Below are 17,280 nucleotides of genomic sequence, written 5' to 3'. Positions count from 1 at the left end.
AATATTTCGTGTAAATAAGTATCTGTTTATACTTCAAATATATATAATTTCATTATAAATTACAAAATAGAATAACGTATATATTATGAAGCATTAGAACATATTGAAAACATGAGGAACAATCATATAATGTGTGTTTATTTAAGTATTCAAAAAGTCTTGTACAATTTATTGAGAAAAAGAAAATGTAAAATGAAAGTTATCTATTTTCTGTCTAAGTGATTCGCAACTTAAACGGGTGTGGGCAGGTGCCTAGGCTGGTTTGGGCAAGTGCCTAGGCGGTCTAGGCGGGCGCCTTAGCAGGTGTAGGCGTCATTTCTTAATTTTCAAACACCTATGCATTAATCGGAACGGTGGCCAGCCGCCTAGCGCCTAGGCGGGTATTTTTAGAACAGGTGTCACCGGTTTTATACAACCCCTAAATATGGTTGTATGCAACTGATGATACTACAGATTTTCTCGAGATCAATGGACCTCCATTCATTCCCTCTTCAAACCATTCTGAGCTCTAGCAATTGGTTATTGTAATTTGTCTCAGAAACTTGGCACCTTGACACTAAGTTGTTTCAAATCAACGCGATTTTGTGCATCAACAAAACCATTGCAGCTAACATAGAGGAAAATTTCAGCAATCTATACCTATTTCTGTAAATACTTTATTTAATCATTGAAAATTACCACACAGAGCAATATTACATACTCAATCACATTTTTACAAGAACAAAAAGGTCAAAAATCGAACCGTTTAACCTGCTTAATCTTGACCGCCTCCTCGCTCCTTCTGAATCTGCTGCCGCTGCTTCTCGGCGAGCTTATCTATTGCCGACTGCACCGCATCATGACCGCCGATGAGAAGTCGGGTTATAACTTCCGGATCCGTCTCGAATCGGGCCTCCTCGAACTCCTTCCTAGCGTTCTCCCTCAGCACGTCTCGCCAGAGAACGCCTCGAGAGTCCGGCCACATGAAGAACCGAGTCGCCCTAATTATATCTCGGTACAGACTCAGCGCCTCCCGCCGAGTGCTGGTGAGTCGCCGCCGATTCAGCAACTCCTCCTCCTCCTCGTCGAGGTGTTTCTCTTTCTTCACTATGTGTCTGTCCAGAAGCTCCTCCACGGTGTCCGGGCCCTCGTGCAATAGACGCCAGCTACAATTGAAAACGGCGTCGTTGCGCCCGATGATGAGCTTCAGAGCGATTCGACATTTTTGTAGATTCGCGGTCATCTCTCTGCTCAGTTGGGGGGGGTTGCAGAAGATTGGAGCAAATAGAATAAATATAAGGTGGGCCGAAAGCGTCATCGAATTGATATGGGCTTAAAAACTTTTTCTTTAGGCCCAAATGTGTGGAGGATCAAAACATTAGATTTTTTTTCTTTTTAACAAACAATAACGTTAGTAGATAAATACCAGATGTTAGGGCGTAGGGGGACTGGTGAGATTAAATCCGCACAAGGTTCCATAAACATCATTAGTTTCCGCCACTGTGTTAAATGACACCAATATTGTTAAAAAAACATAAAAAAATCATTAATGTATTACCTAATTTAACCAAATAATACAGTTGTATTTTCTGTTAAGATCATTTCAGTATAAGTAAAATTGGACATACTGATTTCCAAACCCTTGATTGTCTCTACATATTATTTTTTCACTCTAAAACAGCTCCAATTAGGAATTAGTTCTCGGTTATTCCAATCATCCACCAAATTACTTTAAATCCTAGTCCATGACTGCTTTCTAAAATGCATATCACATTAAACTATTTTACTCAATAGGAATAAGGATTCGAACTCAAGTATGAAGAACCAGAACACTACGTTAACCAATCGGTCACACCTACACACACAAATCTTTTTTTCTTTTTAATTTTCTGGCTTACCAGCAGTTGAATCCTTATCAAATTGTTATTATAATTCTTAACGTTCCCTAGTTATTTTACAATCCTTACCCAAAGGAAATTAGGAAAGCCAGCTATAGTCCCCTTCCTAATAAGATTTGATTACCAAATTAGCATACTAGTTAGTGTTCAATTGTGACTCAACTAACGCACACAAATCCTAGGAGAGGTATATGCTTATTGCACACCATAAATTGCAGCAATTTTACAGCCTTTTTATTACGGAAGTTTTAACGAAAAGCCCACGTTAATGTTCACTTTAACGAAAAATCACATTTTTACACTAAAAATTCAATCCTGATACTATTCATTTTACCCTTTATTTGTCCTTATCGTTAAAACTCAAAGTTTTCAAGTCATTTTTATTAGTTTTCCTTTTTATTACTACCCACTCTCTTGGATTTGAACCTTTGCTCTCCCTTGAGGGGTAGGCCCGCGAACAATGGCAGAGAGCCCGAGCAACCAAGCCCAGAGTATGTTGGCGATAGAGCCTAAGCGGGCCCGAGGGAGAGGCCCGACATGAGTTGCCAGCCTGAGAACCCGAAGGCAACATGACGTGGGCTGACGTCAGGGCGACGTCAACCATTATATAAAATTAATAAAAATATAAAATATTAATAAAAAAATTAAAAAAATTGTAAAACCCAAGCTTCGAACTCAATGGCTTTTGCCGGAGTTCATCACCAAGGTTGATGAACACCCACAGACAAATGGCAGAGATCCAGTCCCTCTTCCGCTGTAGCTGCCGCCACACCCCACACCACCTTCGCCCCCTCGCAATCCTCCTCCTTCCACTAGCGCCCAGATCGCACAATTTGAGATTTGTTTTTGGGAGAGAGAGAGAGAGAGAGAGAGAGAGTTTGGTTAGGGAACGGAGAAGATCGAGACCGTTGATGGAGGCTGAGGTGGGTGGGATGGTGAAGATGGAGGAAGAGAGGCGACGGTGGGGTGGTGAAGATGAAGGAAGAGAGGCGAGGAGGGTTTGGGTGCGTTAGGGGGGGGCGACACGGGTTGAAAAGAAGGGGTTTGGGTGCTTTTGGAATGTTGCGTTGGCACCATGTGAAAAGAAGAAAAAAAACAATAATAAAAAAAAGGTTTTGAATGGTGTGCTGCACCATGTGAAAAGAAAAAATAAAAAAAAAATTTAATAGAAAATGGTACAACGAGACTGATTAAAAATCCTATCTGAAATTACAAATAAAATTATTTTGTATTATTTAAAAAAAAAACTAATATTTTATTGCCTATTGCTAGGACTATTCAAGTGCAACGGTGGAGATGCAAAATGCAGTTACTGTTTACTGGGTGGATTAAATTATGAATAGCCTGAGGGAGGGTTTCCCACAGTGGAAGTGCTCTGAGAGTGTCATAAATGGATACCGTTGATAGGTCTCCGAACTTGTTGGCATTGAAGGAATTGATTCCGTTAAAACCGTGGAAGACGCCGCCGCCTATGTTGTCACAATGTTGATACGGAAAGTATATGAAGGTGAAAGATGGGTCAAGAGTGTATCGGGTGCCGAAGACGGCATTGCAGAGTGAAGAGAACGATGATATTATAAACGTTGAAATTCCATATGAAGAATTGTTTGAGGTCGTCGATAAGTTTGTAGTTAGGGTTTTGATTGACCGGGTACTTGGAGAGATATTAAACTTACCAAAATATGATCCGTACCATAGTTAACGACGCTTATGAATGTGTTTTTTGTTTGTTTGTTTAGGTTTGTGCATGGTTTTCTAATCTCTCATTAGTTGTAAATTATGACGTGCTAATTGTCTGACTTTAGTTTTTCAAATTTGTTTTGCCTCTTAACCAAACGACGTCGCATATGGCCTAACTTTCGCGCGTCAATCCTCCTCGCTCTTTCTTTCCACCGTCTCCTTTCTCCCGTCTTCGCAGTGTTGGGAAGACTGAAGCTCAGCTATGGCGTTAACCAAATCAACCCTCCATTTCCGCCGCTTTCTCTCTCCCATTCCGCCGCGAATTCTCAAACCCTACTCTTTCTCTTCAGCTTCAGAAGCCCATCTTCAAGAGACCGACACCCCAGACGACGATTCCCAAACTGCCCCTGTCCCCTACCTATCCGCCGACGAAACCCTAATCGCCGACAAATTCCACTCCCTCATCAAAGACCACCACCGCAACAACCCCAATCCTAATCCCAACCCCCATCCCCCGAACCCCACCTTCACAATCCCTGCTCTCTCGCAAGACTTCTCCCAAATCTCCGCCGTCCATTCTGTATCTCCCTCCGTCGTCCGCAGCGTGATCGAGAAGTGCGGTGGTGTCCGCCACGGCATCCCCTTGGTCCAGGCAGTTGCCTTCTTCAACTGGGCCACGGCCCGCGACGGGTTCGAGCAGAAATCGGAGCCCTACAACGAGATGGTCGACCTCGCTGGAAAGGTGAGGCAGTTCGATTTGGCTTGGCACGTGATCGACCTGATGAAAGCTCGGAATGTTGAGATTACGGTCGAGACTTTCTCGAATCTTGTCCGGCGATACATAAGGGCCGGATTGGCTGCGGAGGCGGTGCACGCGTTAAATCGTATGGAGGAGTACGGTTGCGAGCCTGATAGGATGGCTTTCTCGGTAGTGATTGGGATTCTGTGCAAGAAGAGAAGGGCCAGCGAAGCGCAGTCGTTTTTCGATAGCTTGAAGCATAAGTTTGAAGTTGATGTTGTACTGTACACTAGCTTGGTTAATGGCTGGTGTCGAGCTGGTAAGATCTTGGAGGCGGAGAGGGTATTTCGGGACATGAAGGTGGCCGGGATCATGCCGAACGTGTATACTTACAGCATCGTGATCGATGGTTTGTGCAGGTGCGGCCAAATTGCGCGTGCCCATGATGTTTTCGCTGAGATGATTGATGCCGGTTGCCAACCAAATTCGATTACTTTCAATAATCTGATGAGGGTTCATGTGAAGGCTGGCCGGACAGAGAAGGTGTTGCAAGTTTATACTCAGATGAAGAGGCTGGGATGCAATGCGGATGCCATTACTTATAATTTTCTTATAGAGTGTCACTGTAAGGACGAGAATCTTGAAGATGCAGTTAAGGTGCTCGATTTGATGGTTAAGAAAGGCTGCACCCCGAATGCATCGAGTTTCAATGCCATATTTCGGTGCATTGCGAAGTTGAAGGATGTGAATGGTGCTCACAGAATGTATGCTAAGATGAAGGAGTTGAAGTGCGAGTTGAACACGGTGACCTACAATACACTAATGCAGATGTTTGCCGAGTCTAAATCGACTCATATGGTGCTGAAGCTGAAGAGGGAAATGGATGAGAACGAAGTTGAACCCAACGTGAACACTTACAAGGTTTTGATCTCCATGTATCGTGGAATGGGGCATTGGAACAATGCCTACGGGTATTGCAGGGAGATGATTGAGGAGAAATGCTTGAAACCGAGTATGCCGGTTTATGAGATGGTTCTAGAACAGTTGAGGAAGGCAGGGCAGTTGAAGAAGCAGGAGGAATTGGTGGAGAAGATGGTTGATAGGGGCTTCGTTACACGGCCGTTGGCAGTGTAGTCTGTAGAACTAGCTTAGCTGCATTGCTTGCATTAGATTAGTCGTTGGATTACCTGTTTTCGTATGAATTTATGATGTAGCGTTTTATGTTTGGGAGTTGGGAGGATCACAATTTTGACGATTTTTAACAGAAAATTGAAACACAAGAAAGACAAATGAATTCGAAACAAACATCATATGTTAACAAATGCAGCATGGGTCGCATGTTCTTGTTCAAAAACTACAAATTAAGGAATAAGAACTAATGACCTTGCATGTCAAGCATCTCGTCGAGACGTTTCAATCTCTCCAATCCTTCGCTAAGCAGAAAACGAGTCCGTTGCCTGTCACTGCACTGCCGGTTGTTCTCCAGTTCTTGTCGAATCATCGATCTTAGTTCACCTGTAAACATCAACCGCCTTTCCATCAAAATTATAAAGGAATACACACAACCTGCCCGAAAACTCTACGGATCCTTTTTACGAGGATCCTGGAGATCTTCAAATCGTGTCCGTTCATTGTACTTACAAATCATTTTAAATACTTTTATTTAAAATTAAATATGAACAGTATCTGACAAAAACTGATTATACGATGTATGATGAACATACACGATTTGAGGATCCCATGATCCTTACAAAGAGGATCCGGATAGTATCCTCGTTCCGAAAACTCAATCTACTCGAGGAGTGTATCATTTTCGTGCCTGTTAAAATATATACCAAGACTAAAAGTACTAATGAGCGTAATGGGCAAGAACAATGTGGTATTTCATCCAGAAATCTGTTGTTTAGTAGGGTAAGGGCGCCCAAGCCAACAAGGCTCCCCGCTTTGACAGAGTCGGGAAAACATCTACATGTTATTTAAAAGAGTGGTAAGGAGTAAGTTAACCTCTGGAATCCACAGGGGCTCTTCGGGTAATCCGAAGTGCTTGCCTATAAAGCTTCAAGACTCGACCGCGGAGAAGGAAGTCCTGCAAATCAAGGGCTTTAGCCATAGCCCCGACACTCACTCCTTCCCTCAAAAAATACCTACAAACACATAACACAAATAAATAAATTAATTAATTAATTAATCAGACTTTTTATCATATATTTTCATCTCTTTATTTTCTTTTTTAATTACATTTCCTGGCTATGAAATTCAGATCAGAGACCGGATCCTCATTTCTGCAATTTCCAATCGATTTTGCCCAATTACAGATGCAGCTAGGATTTCATAAATGGAGTCAACAAACATGAAAATTGTACCAGAAATTACTTTAATTTAAATAATAAAAATATACAGCAATATCTGCAGACCTTGAGGGAAAGAAAGGGGGCCGCAGCCTGCAGCGGTAGCAATAGAAGGAGCTTGTTGGTCTGAGGAGTTGACGGCCGCCTTGTGCTAACTCCGACGTTTGTTGTTGGTCCTTCAATTGGTCTCAATTTGTGGATGAGCCCAACTTTTGTTGCCCAAAAGAAGCTGGGCTTCGCTTACTGAATATTGCTCTGTCTAGGAAGGCCTTTGCCCATCTTTCTCTTTGTTCAACTCGAAACGCTTATTTTCTCTACGGTTTAGTAATATTAATCTTGATTAGTAAGTTATAAATTTTAGATTCGAATCTTATGAATGGTGAGTTTGTAACGAATTTATTCTCCACCCAGAGTGAAATTAGAAACAAACAAACAAAAAAATATTTTCAATATGCTCAATGAAATCAACTATGCAAACAACAACAATTGTCTTGCACCAATAATAGCCTTATTTGACAAAAAGTGAAACATTGTATTAAGTCTTTGACCAATCCACTTGTGCGTGCGTGAGTGGATTGGAATACCGCCACAACGATATCCCTTAGCAAAGTAAAGATTAAGGTTTGAAGGGTGCCCTAGAACTAGATCTTCAATAGGAAGCTTCAAAATGTTTTTCCCATAAGATTTGCTCACGAACACGCATGGTCCACAGAACATGGAAATAACACCCAGCTACCTACCTGTTTTGTGTTAGCAGTGCTTCTTGGCTCTTTTGCTGGCATTTTCTGAACTCCTAACAGATATTTAATTAAATCCGAATAATAATTAGCATGCATGTCGTCGTCATCTTAAAAGTTGACGTACGTCGGCAATGCATGTCTTCCGGTGACGAGTCTGTGATGCAGACCAAGTGTATACGTTTGACCTTATTAAGGGAGAGTTAATTAAGTTCAAGCTCCTATGAATGAAGACGAAATACATCAATATAACTTATACTAATCAACTTTTCATATGGTGAACCAATTCAATTTTGTTTAAAAAAACAAACCAATTGCAGCTAATTGTATTTTAACTTACTAATTAATTATTATCATTAGGCCCATGAACATGATACTTTTCATACCAACGAGCCGATCCCTATGGTTTGGTCATGTTAATTATATATATATATATATATATATATATATATATATATATATAATGTTCACACACTCAGTCAAGGAATCGATGTGCATACTAGTCATCGCTAAAAACAAATCAAATAATTTGATACATCTCAACCATTCGAACTTTATGCACTACAAAATCATAGTTAGATGAACTCTTAATTACTTGACTTACAAGCTCATCGACCTTGCATATAACCAATTTATCGAGTAGTCAATTATGTTATGCACAAGTTAAACAAGATGAACAAAAGTTTTTCTAAAGTTTTTTCCCCCTGATTTGAAAAAAAAAAAAAAAAAAAAAAAAAAAAAATCTTCCTAATGATTTTGTTATGTAAGTTGGTGAAACAGTTAAGTTGGTACATAGCATATATCATCCTGTAATCTAGTCAACTAGTACACGTTTTGTCAAACTTTTTTTTTTACTCTTTTTTTTTTTTTTAATAAAACGATAGTGTTAGTAAATTAAATGTTAGGTTAGCTACAGACGGGATTTGAACTCACGCCACAAGAGCACAACACCTTTCCATCACTGTGGTAAATGGTCACTTACAAATTTCCGAATTGCAAATTTGTCATATTATCTTTTGAAATCCACGTGTAATATTCAATGATTGGATCAACGTTTAACAGCTCCCTCATAAAGGGTGGACAAGTCAATTCCTAAGCATTGCTTAAGTTGTTTACTTCGGTTTAGCCCGTGGATTAGAAATAAAAAAACGTTTATCTAAATTAAATCTCGTGCAGAAAAATCCGGAAACCTGCATGAAACGCAAGCTGTATTATTCAATTCAGTCGAGCAAATATGGTTTGCTAGGTCACACACACCTCCCTTGTTTGACCATCCCCTCTCTCTTCTTGACATTGTCAGATAAGTACATATATATATATATATGTATGTATGTATGTATGTATGTATATGTGTGTGTATACAAATATATATATATAAGTAGTGCTGCTGGATAAGCGATTAAACACAATTTCATTATCCTCCTCAACGTCTAAAGCGTGCAACAAGATTAGCGTTATTCTTTTACATGCAACAATGGATCATCAGAAACAAGGTAAAACAAAAAACAAGATCCTGAAGTTTCTACCGAAAGCTACTTCCGGTGTTTCTTTTCACAGCCGTCCTTACAGCCCTACCAGAGAAGCCGCCGCCAAGCTTAAAGCTCATGGGCGGCGAGGGTTTTCCGGCCCCTTAATGATTCCAGATCAAGTCCGAAGAAAACAGAGAAACGGAAGCTTTGACGGTCAGACACAAGAGGAGGAGCCGACTTCGCCGAAAGTGTCGTGCATGGGACAGATCAAGCACAAGAAGCACATTAACAAGATAAATCGTGTTAATTTGATCCCCAAAGATCGCCAAAAATCAAAGCCTCCGGGGCCGTGGTCGCCGCGTGAGATCAAGAAGCACGGTTTTACGTTCCGGAGGATGTTTAGCAACATTAACCCCGGAAGAAAATCTGAATCTGATGCCAGTGATCTTGATCGTAGTCGGACGGCTCCATCTCTTCCGGATATGGCGCCTTCGTTGGGTCAGATGAAGAGATTTGCAAGCGGACGTGGCCATGTTTTCGAAAACTTCGAATGGGAATCTCCTCATAATATTATGAATAATCGTCGCGATTATTCGGATGAAGAGAGAGAAGACGGCGATGAGAGAGAAGAAGATGTTAGAATCGCATTCTCAGCGCCTCTAGGGATTGGAGGAAGAAATCAATTTCATCAAGTTCCTTTGCAGCCAAAGAAAGAAATCAATCTATGGAAGAGAAGAACAATGGCACCCCCTATTCCTCTAGAATTGAAACCCATGGTCTAATTAAATTGTTCATAATCGTTTCGGTTTATCATACATTCTATTTTAGATTAGGGTTCTCTTTGTCCTCCACTTTTTATTTTCTTGGGTGTAAAATTTTAATGGCAAATTATGTTAATACATACACATGTATTGGACAAAAGTTAGGATCCATAAGATCTTTTTGGTGGCACGGTTTAGCTTTCTTGTGCTTAATTATGCTTTTGATGATGTTTAATTTGCTTAATTTGGAAGTGTGAATGCAGCATTCGAACTAGAATACTGTTTCAGCAACTAGTGCAAGATGTTTAACTTAGTCTTCTTTTTCTAATTCATGGAAATTATACAAAACTAATATGGTGGGCGCACATATATATATATTAGAATTAAATAAATAAAAACCATCTTTGGATATATATTGGGGCAAATTTGGTTTATATATACCAGTCAGGCATGCAGCTGCCACAATTGAAAATAAGGTTAACTAATTGATTGGTGGTTTCTCCGTCGAATCTATATTGTTGTAAAATTAATTGGCAATGCTACAATCCATCATTTTCAAAATAAGAAAATGAGTTTTTTAATGGTCCATAAATTTTAACTTGATTGTTGTCATATTTTTAACCTTTTCTATATAAACTAATATAATTATATGGTTAATTTGCATTTGGTTCTTACAGATTCTCAAAATAACGACCTTATAAGAGGAGGACTCCATATTGATACCTGAATGAAGGGCTAGAATGCATTTAACCAAGATTTGCACCTTTAATTTAACGCCAATTTCAGGTTCAATTCTAAAAAAATAAGGTGACAAATAAATATCAATTCGTGCCCTGCATGTTTGAATGCGGTGAGATTGGGTCACCTTCGCATATCCTTTATTTTTATCAATAATATACAGCTGACCAACTTTGACCGGATCCAACCTTTGTAAAAGACTAGGCAACCTCTGAATATGTGACATACCCACTAACACAATTGGGTGGATCGTATTGAGTCAGTTTGGGCTTTTGGCCCATTGATTTTTCTAGCAACGAATGTTGCCTACAAACTGTTTCAAGCCTTAATCTATGTTGGTCTTCTGTGTTTTTTTTCTTCATTTTTAACAAACGATAGTATTTACATTAAAAGAAAGTGAATTAAGTTTTATAATGGGTTAACAATGTGATTCAAATTCGTTTTTAACGAGAGTCGAATCTAAGACCTCATAGGGGATCTCCGAATAATGTACATGAAGGTTGCCACTCATAAAAAGCACAAGAGATTCTTTTTAGTCTTGTGTTACTCGATCTCAAATTTGTTTGACTCTATGCAAGCGTTGTCCATATAAGATAATTCTACTAAAGTTTCTCTCATTCAAGAGTACTATGTATTAGGTTCTTAATAAATTTCTCTTTTCTTGAGCTAGAACATATCCGAAGTCTAATTCAACTTCATATATTTTGGTCACGCAAATAAAGTACAAATTTTGTAAAATTAAACTTGAATATTCTAATTTGTTGATAATTAACCTAGTAAGTCACGCGGACTCCTTGGTATCTCAGAATTTCACCAATAAGCTCTCCTTTACCAGAACCCACATATCTTCCGCAAATTTCACCATCTCTAATGAACAAGAAAGTAGGCACCTCCACCACCTCCATGTCCTTGAGGAACTGCAGGCAGCTGTCATTCTCATCGCCGTTCATCCTCGCAAACACCACCGTGTCCATCCGCTTCGACAGCTTCACCACCGTCGGATACACCTTGACACACGGCCCACAATGCTTGAGCCCCACGTCAAGCACAATCAGCTTGCCGTCCACCTTATGCTCCTCAATCAGCTTCTCCACGTCCTCCTTCTGATGCAGCTGAACCACCGCGGAGTGGTTGTCGCCGTAATACAACACGTCCCCCCTCAGCTGATCGCCGTCTATTCCGTCCTCCTCGTGAATCTTCTCCATGCTCTTGTAGAAGCTGAAGTGGGGGACCTTGTCGATGTTCTCTCTCCTGCAGAGCTCTCGGGTGTCTTCCGACTCGTCACCCATGACCAATAAAAACTCTACGTCGTTACACGTGCGGCTGAGGTCGACCATGAACGGGTACATTTTTTGGCTCTGGGCGCTGTGGCTGGCGGCAAACTCGACGACAACGAGCTTGTTTTTGGCCAACTCGAGGGCCTTGTCGAATTCCTGGATGCTGTGCACTCGCTGAACTCTCTCGTCACTTTGAACCTCTTTAGTGCCGGCGGTGGCTGTGGCGTTGATGGTGAAGTTGCGGAATTGGTTTCTTTTTGTTTCAAGTTTTGTTGGTAAAGGTTTAAGCTTCGTCACCAAACTTAAACCTTTACCAACAAAACAACTTGTTCTTGGGATTGAAAATTGCGATGACGAAAGGGGTTTGACTATGAAATTTGTGATGGTCGCCATTGAAGGTAGGATAGGAAGATTTGGTTTGCGTTGCTTTGCTTATTTAAACCTATGAAAGTGTTGGGAGACTCTGGTGTGGAATTATCTTGAAATCTCAGCAGCCACTGCTTTGTGTGGTTCGTATGATCCACTGAGGCAATATATAAGGGTGATTTTATGAAAATATCCTTGGCATATTCAATCTTTCATTCTCTTTGATGTGTACGGTAAAGCCCAAAATATCTTATTTTGTGGTTTCAATCTCTTTTGACATACATGAAACCCATAAGTAGGCTCAAATCATTGATCCACAAAATTTGGGCTTATATAATCTCTATATAGTACTACTATTTGTACATTTCAAATCGGTTTGAGGTAACAATAAGTTGTTGAGTAGTGAAATACACCTTATATTATACCTTTTTTTTTTTTTTGAACTTTAACGAAAAATCATATTTTAACACTAAAAAGTCAATCTTAGTACTATTCATTTTACTCTTTATTTTGTTCTTATCTTTAAAACATAAAGTTTTCAAACCATTTTCATTAGTATTTTTTTTTTTTTTGGTCGACACCTTAAATTCTAGTTTGATGGTCTGCTTGGGATTGTTTATCTAAAAAAAAATTGCAACTTTTCTACAATAAGGGCGTCTTGCGGGAGAAACGAATCCTTACCATTAAATTCAAACAACGGATGAGGTTAAAACAACGGTTACAGGCAATTGGATCGAAAAACCATTGGAACAGAGAGAGACCATGGAGATCATGGTGGCGGTGGCTAAAAATCGGGTTGTCGATATTTTCAATGGTAGTTGCCAATTGGGATGAAGGTGGAGATTAGCGACGTTAGATTTGCTATGGCACATAGGAAAAATGCATTTCCAACCGAGATAGCAACTCAATTAGTAAATTAACGAATTAGCAATTGACGCATTACTTCTTGAAATAACATTTGACAAGTGTTTCTCTAGATCGAATTTCTATAAGCCAGAAACTGGATATTTTTGGGTTGGACCAAAGTTGGGTAGACTCACGCAATCAACTACAACCAATGTCTTGAGTTTTGACAAATCAAACATCGATAAAAGAATCTTCAATTCGACAACCCAAAAAATCTCCAGGACTTTTTCCTGTCTACTAATTTACTCAAAGGCCTTGGATGGCTTAGTCAAAAGAACACCATTCACGTTTCGGAAAGTTTTTCTTCCGAAGTTATAATTGAATCGGGCCCCTTTTAAATATCAAGTGGATTTTCAGTGTGATTTTGTTGCTCCATATCTCCGACCGGCATCTCGAATGCAAATATTAAGCATATATTGTTATGCAGAAAAAGTTAAATGGTACCACAGATTAAAATGGCTTGAAAAAAGTATTGGTGGATTATCATTTTCCAACTATGAGTAGGACAACAACACCACTCAGATGTCTCGTGCTCTTCCACTGCCCCAAAAAGGCGAATGAAGATCCTCTTCGATCTTATTTATGAGGATCATTGGGATCGTCATAAATCTAGAAATATTTTAAATTAAATATAAATAGTATCTGATAAAAATTAATCGTATGAAATATAATGAATGAACACGATAAGAGTGAAAAGAATATACCATATTAATTAAAAGGAAAACTAATGAAACGGATTTGAAAATTTTGAGTTTTAACGATAAGAACAAAATAAAGGGTAAAGTAAATAGTATCACGGTTCACTTTTTAATGTAAAAATATAATTTTTCGTTGAAGTAAATAGTATCGTGAGCTTTTCATTAAAGTTCCTTTAACTAAAAGTGTCACTTTAACGAGTGAGAATATCCTCCTGGCAAGAAGGCAATAAGGCAATTGGCAAAGCAATTCAAAGTGCCACTTTAAAGAGTGAGAAGAATATACCCTATTATTTAAAACATTCACTGATATTTATTAAATGCTATTTCTACATTTTTTAAATACTTTTTATACATTTTTTTTTTATTAATTTGTGTTCTTAATTATGAGTGAAGATCTGGATTCTCTTTATAAGGATCTCGGGGATCCTCAATCACATCTGTTTATCGTATATCGTGCAGTCAGAAATTATAGTAAATTTTTTTATTTAAAATTAAATATAAACAGCACATGACGAAAATGATCGCACAATGCACGATGAACGAATCTAATTGAAAGATTTTCAAGATCCTCATAAAAAAATCCTACGAGGATCCTTTCTCCTTAATTATTTTAGCTGATTTGTTCCAATAACTGAAAATTAAAAAAAAGATATAAAAAATAAAAAAAGTGTGTAAATGGTAGCATCTATTATGAATGCAGGCTAAAAAACAAAAGCAAAATAACACACATCCTTATATATATATATATATATAACCTAGGAAAAAGAATAAGGCATTAATAATATAGTATGCCAACAAATACAAGGTGGCATGTCATGTGCCAGAAATTATAAAGAAACCGAAAAGACTGGTGGCACTGGCAGCGGCAGGCAAAGTAGCATGGAAGACACAACGAAAACACTCGAGATGGGTTGAGAGGGATTTGGATCCTCTCCTAAGCTAATGGAAATGATCTTTCTTATTAATCATTGTGGATCGTTAGATTTTTATCACACCGTTACAATCATTATAACTTTAAAGGAACTTCACTATTTGTAACCGTTGAATAAAAATTCAACGATGCACGATGATTGATGAAAAAGATCTTCTTCATTAGCTCAGAAAAGGATCCAGATCCAAGAGAGATCCAAACCAAACCAAACCCAACCGGTGGGTGCTGGCCCAGACATGTCGGCATGTTTGTAGGGCAGCCGTAGCTAAAACCTAAACGCAACGTGACACACAGCCGACCAAACTGCCAACACAAATTTGCCTTTCGTGAATTTGATAGATGAGATCCGAAGAAAATCATTTTTCGTGATTGACGGATTCACTTTGTGAAATCTCTCAACTCCCTCGCTTGTGGACATGGTTCTAATCCATCAATCTTCGTATTCTGAATTATTGAAATTTGATTAAACGATTAAATTTATGACAACTTTTAAAATGTATCCCGGACCCGACTTTCTACACTGCCCGCCACCTAAACTCTCAACACTGCCGGTTGCCAATTGTATTATACAGTAAACATCAAAACTTACATGCCTGGTTGCTTTCACCATCCACCTTTCAGCCCTGCACCTTTCTAAAGAAAATAAAAGAATCACTTACATGAAATGAAACGAATTCATTAAACTAAAACGTAACTGTGATGGTATTCGATCCACGTAAGTGATCACTTCATTTCCCATCCCTAAATCACAAATAATCCATAACCCCTTGATCCTTTCATAACATCGGACATCCCTAAATCACAAATAATCCATAACCCCTTGATCCTTTCATAACATCGGATGAAAAAAGTTAAAGAGTATATTAATGTATGGTATGCATCGCAATTAACGGCTCAAGGTAGTCCATAAGTGCCTCAAATTCAACATTGACTTTTGAATTTTGAAACGTTAATTCAGAAGACGATGCACATAAGATATTAGGCACGGAAATTAAGGCAAATTCAACAGAGAAATTAATAAAAAAGATGAAAAGATCCAATCCAACCACGAAATTAAAAATTCCAAAACAAAAATACAAGAAAATGATAATAAATTAGCAGGTTAAGTAAACAAATAAAAATAAAAGAAAAGGAAAACAAAACCTAGATTTGAAAGATAATTAAAACAAGACAAACAACAAAAAGGAGCTATAGTGACGCAGGGGTGGACCGGTGATACCGGAAATTAAGATGATTTGGCTGTATCGGGCTTCCGGCAGAGAATCATGTGCATCGGACTAAAGATTCCGGTTTCGCCGCCCCTGGTCAAAAAGTCGGCGGTTTTGAACAGCATCTCGTGCACATCCACGGTTCCTTTTGGTGCAATTCCGACGGCGGCGAGCACCGTCACCAGAATGTGGTTGCGCCAGTAGGCGATCCTCCCCATCTTCAATCGACTCCACCACGGCTGCGCCGGCGGCTTGGCCAGATCTTTCTCCTTCACCACCTCGAACCCGACCTTCCTCGCCGTCTCCGCAATGTCCGTATAGCTCCTGAGTCCCGGCAGGGCATCCCCTCTCTCGATTCCCTGAATGACCTCCACGTGTTCAGCGTCCTCACCCTTGTACTTGTCTGTCGTCACCCACTCGTACGACACGTACAGAGCCCCCGGCTTCAGAACCCGGAAGATCTCGGCGTACACCTCCTCCAGCTTCGGCGCGTGACATGTCGCCTCGATCGAGTACGCGCCGTCAAAGCTGTTCTCCGGGAACGGCATCTCGAGGAAGTTGCCGCATACGACCTCGCAGAGCGAGTCGAGGCCGGCCTTCTTGTTGTGCAGACGCGCGCGTTTCACCTGGTACTCGTTGATCGTGATCCCTGTGACGTTGGCCCGCGAGTGGGCCGCGATGGCACGCATAGGGCCACCCACGCCGCATCCGACGTCGAGAATTCGGTCTCCGGGTTTGACATCGATGAGATCGACGGCCATCTCCTCGTGGAGGCGCGTGGCGTCTTTGTGGGACTTACCGGGGATGTGCGGGGAGAAGTGGAAGGACTGCCCCCAACCCCACTCATAAATATCGGTGACTAAGTTGTAAAAGGTGTCTACAAAGTCGGGGACTTTCTCAGCCCTTTCGATCTCTTTTGGGCGGCGGAAGAAGGACCAATATTTGTCGTAGCTATCTTGAACTTTCTCGGCGGAGATGGAGCCACCGGAGAGATCTACGGCGCGCTTCCCCTTTCGCTCGGCGGGGCCGAGAATGCAGACAAACCAATAGATCCCGCCGGCGAGGAGAGCGCCCGTACAAAAGAGGGTGAGAGAGTCCATTGGACCTGGAAGAGAGTGAGAGAAGACAGAGAGGACTGAAGGACTGAAATTTTGAGTCTCTCTGAAATCGTGTTTGGCAACGTACTAATTGGGTATTTAACTTTTTTATTACATCCAATATTGCTAATTGGACGCGCGTAGCCTCTTGCGTGGATCCAGATATTTTTAAGATTATCTCTGACCGAATGGTCTATAAGGACAAAGGATAAAAAATAGTCTGAAAATCGTCTCCAACCAAAGATCAGACCAAAAGGTTCGTGAGCCTCACGGGACAAAAAAGGGCCAGGCTGGATTTTTCATTATTAATACATTTTCTGTCGAATATATCCGACAATATTGTCCTCTTTTTTTTTTCCCCAACTTTTTTTTAATTTTTTAAAAAAATTGGACCTTTTTTTTTCCTATAAATACCTAATTCATTTCTACACCATTTTTCACATAACTT

The 17,280-nt window shown here is 40.0% G+C and overlaps 6 protein-coding genes across 6 annotated transcripts; 2 read left to right on the top strand and 4 right to left on the bottom strand.

Annotated features, from left to right (window-relative positions):
• Positions 1–613: 613 nt before the first annotated feature.
• LOC137718665 (uncharacterized) lies at positions 614–1,234 on the bottom strand. The gene has a single exon (XM_068458215.1). The coding sequence runs from the start codon at positions 1,220–1,222 to the stop codon at positions 755–757; it is 468 nt and encodes a 155-aa protein (XP_068314316.1). The 5' UTR covers positions 1,223–1,234; the 3' UTR covers positions 614–754.
• A 2,521-nt stretch (positions 1,235–3,755) lies between these two features.
• Positions 3,756–5,542, top strand: LOC137718730 (pentatricopeptide repeat-containing protein At1g20300, mitochondrial-like). The gene has a single exon (XM_068458270.1). It carries the CDS (start codon positions 3,820–3,822, stop codon positions 5,428–5,430), a length of 1,611 nt encoding a protein of 536 aa, XP_068314371.1. The 5' UTR covers positions 3,756–3,819; the 3' UTR covers positions 5,431–5,542.
• Positions 5,543–5,565: 23 nt separating this feature from the next.
• LOC137718731 (uncharacterized) lies at positions 5,566–6,848 on the bottom strand. Its single transcript, XM_068458271.1, has 3 exons — positions 6,711–6,848; positions 6,301–6,440; positions 5,566–5,811 (listed from the first exon to the last, which is right to left on the bottom strand). The coding sequence occupies exons 2-3, from the start codon at positions 6,404–6,406 to the stop codon at positions 5,672–5,674; spliced, it is 246 nt and encodes an 81-aa protein (XP_068314372.1). The 5' UTR covers positions 6,407–6,440; positions 6,711–6,848; the 3' UTR covers positions 5,566–5,671.
• A 1,924-nt stretch (positions 6,849–8,772) lies between these two features.
• LOC137716806 (uncharacterized protein At1g76070) lies at positions 8,773–9,790 on the top strand. The gene has a single exon (XM_068456181.1). It carries the CDS (start codon positions 8,856–8,858, stop codon positions 9,630–9,632), a length of 777 nt encoding a protein of 258 aa, XP_068312282.1. The 5' UTR covers positions 8,773–8,855; the 3' UTR covers positions 9,633–9,790.
• A 1,159-nt stretch (positions 9,791–10,949) lies between these two features.
• Positions 10,950–12,116, bottom strand: LOC137718323 (thioredoxin-like protein CDSP32, chloroplastic). Its single transcript, XM_068457847.1, has one exon. The coding sequence runs from the start codon at positions 12,017–12,019 to the stop codon at positions 11,123–11,125; it is 897 nt and encodes a 298-aa protein (XP_068313948.1). The 5' UTR covers positions 12,020–12,116; the 3' UTR covers positions 10,950–11,122.
• A 3,446-nt stretch (positions 12,117–15,562) lies between these two features.
• LOC137717704 (24-methylenesterol C-methyltransferase 2) lies at positions 15,563–16,923 on the bottom strand. Its single transcript, XM_068457155.1, has one exon. The coding sequence runs from the start codon at positions 16,833–16,835 to the stop codon at positions 15,753–15,755; it is 1,083 nt and encodes a 360-aa protein (XP_068313256.1). The 5' UTR covers positions 16,836–16,923; the 3' UTR covers positions 15,563–15,752.
• Positions 16,924–17,280: the final 357 nt, after the last annotated feature.

Source organism: Pyrus communis, chromosome 15 (assembly GCF_963583255.1).
Source record: "Pyrus communis chromosome 15, drPyrComm1.1, whole genome shotgun sequence".
Lineage (NCBI taxonomy): Eukaryota > Viridiplantae > Streptophyta > Magnoliopsida > Rosales > Rosaceae > Pyrus > Pyrus communis.
Note: the sequence above shows the minus strand (reverse complement) of the source record. Positions and strands in the feature narration are given on the sequence as shown.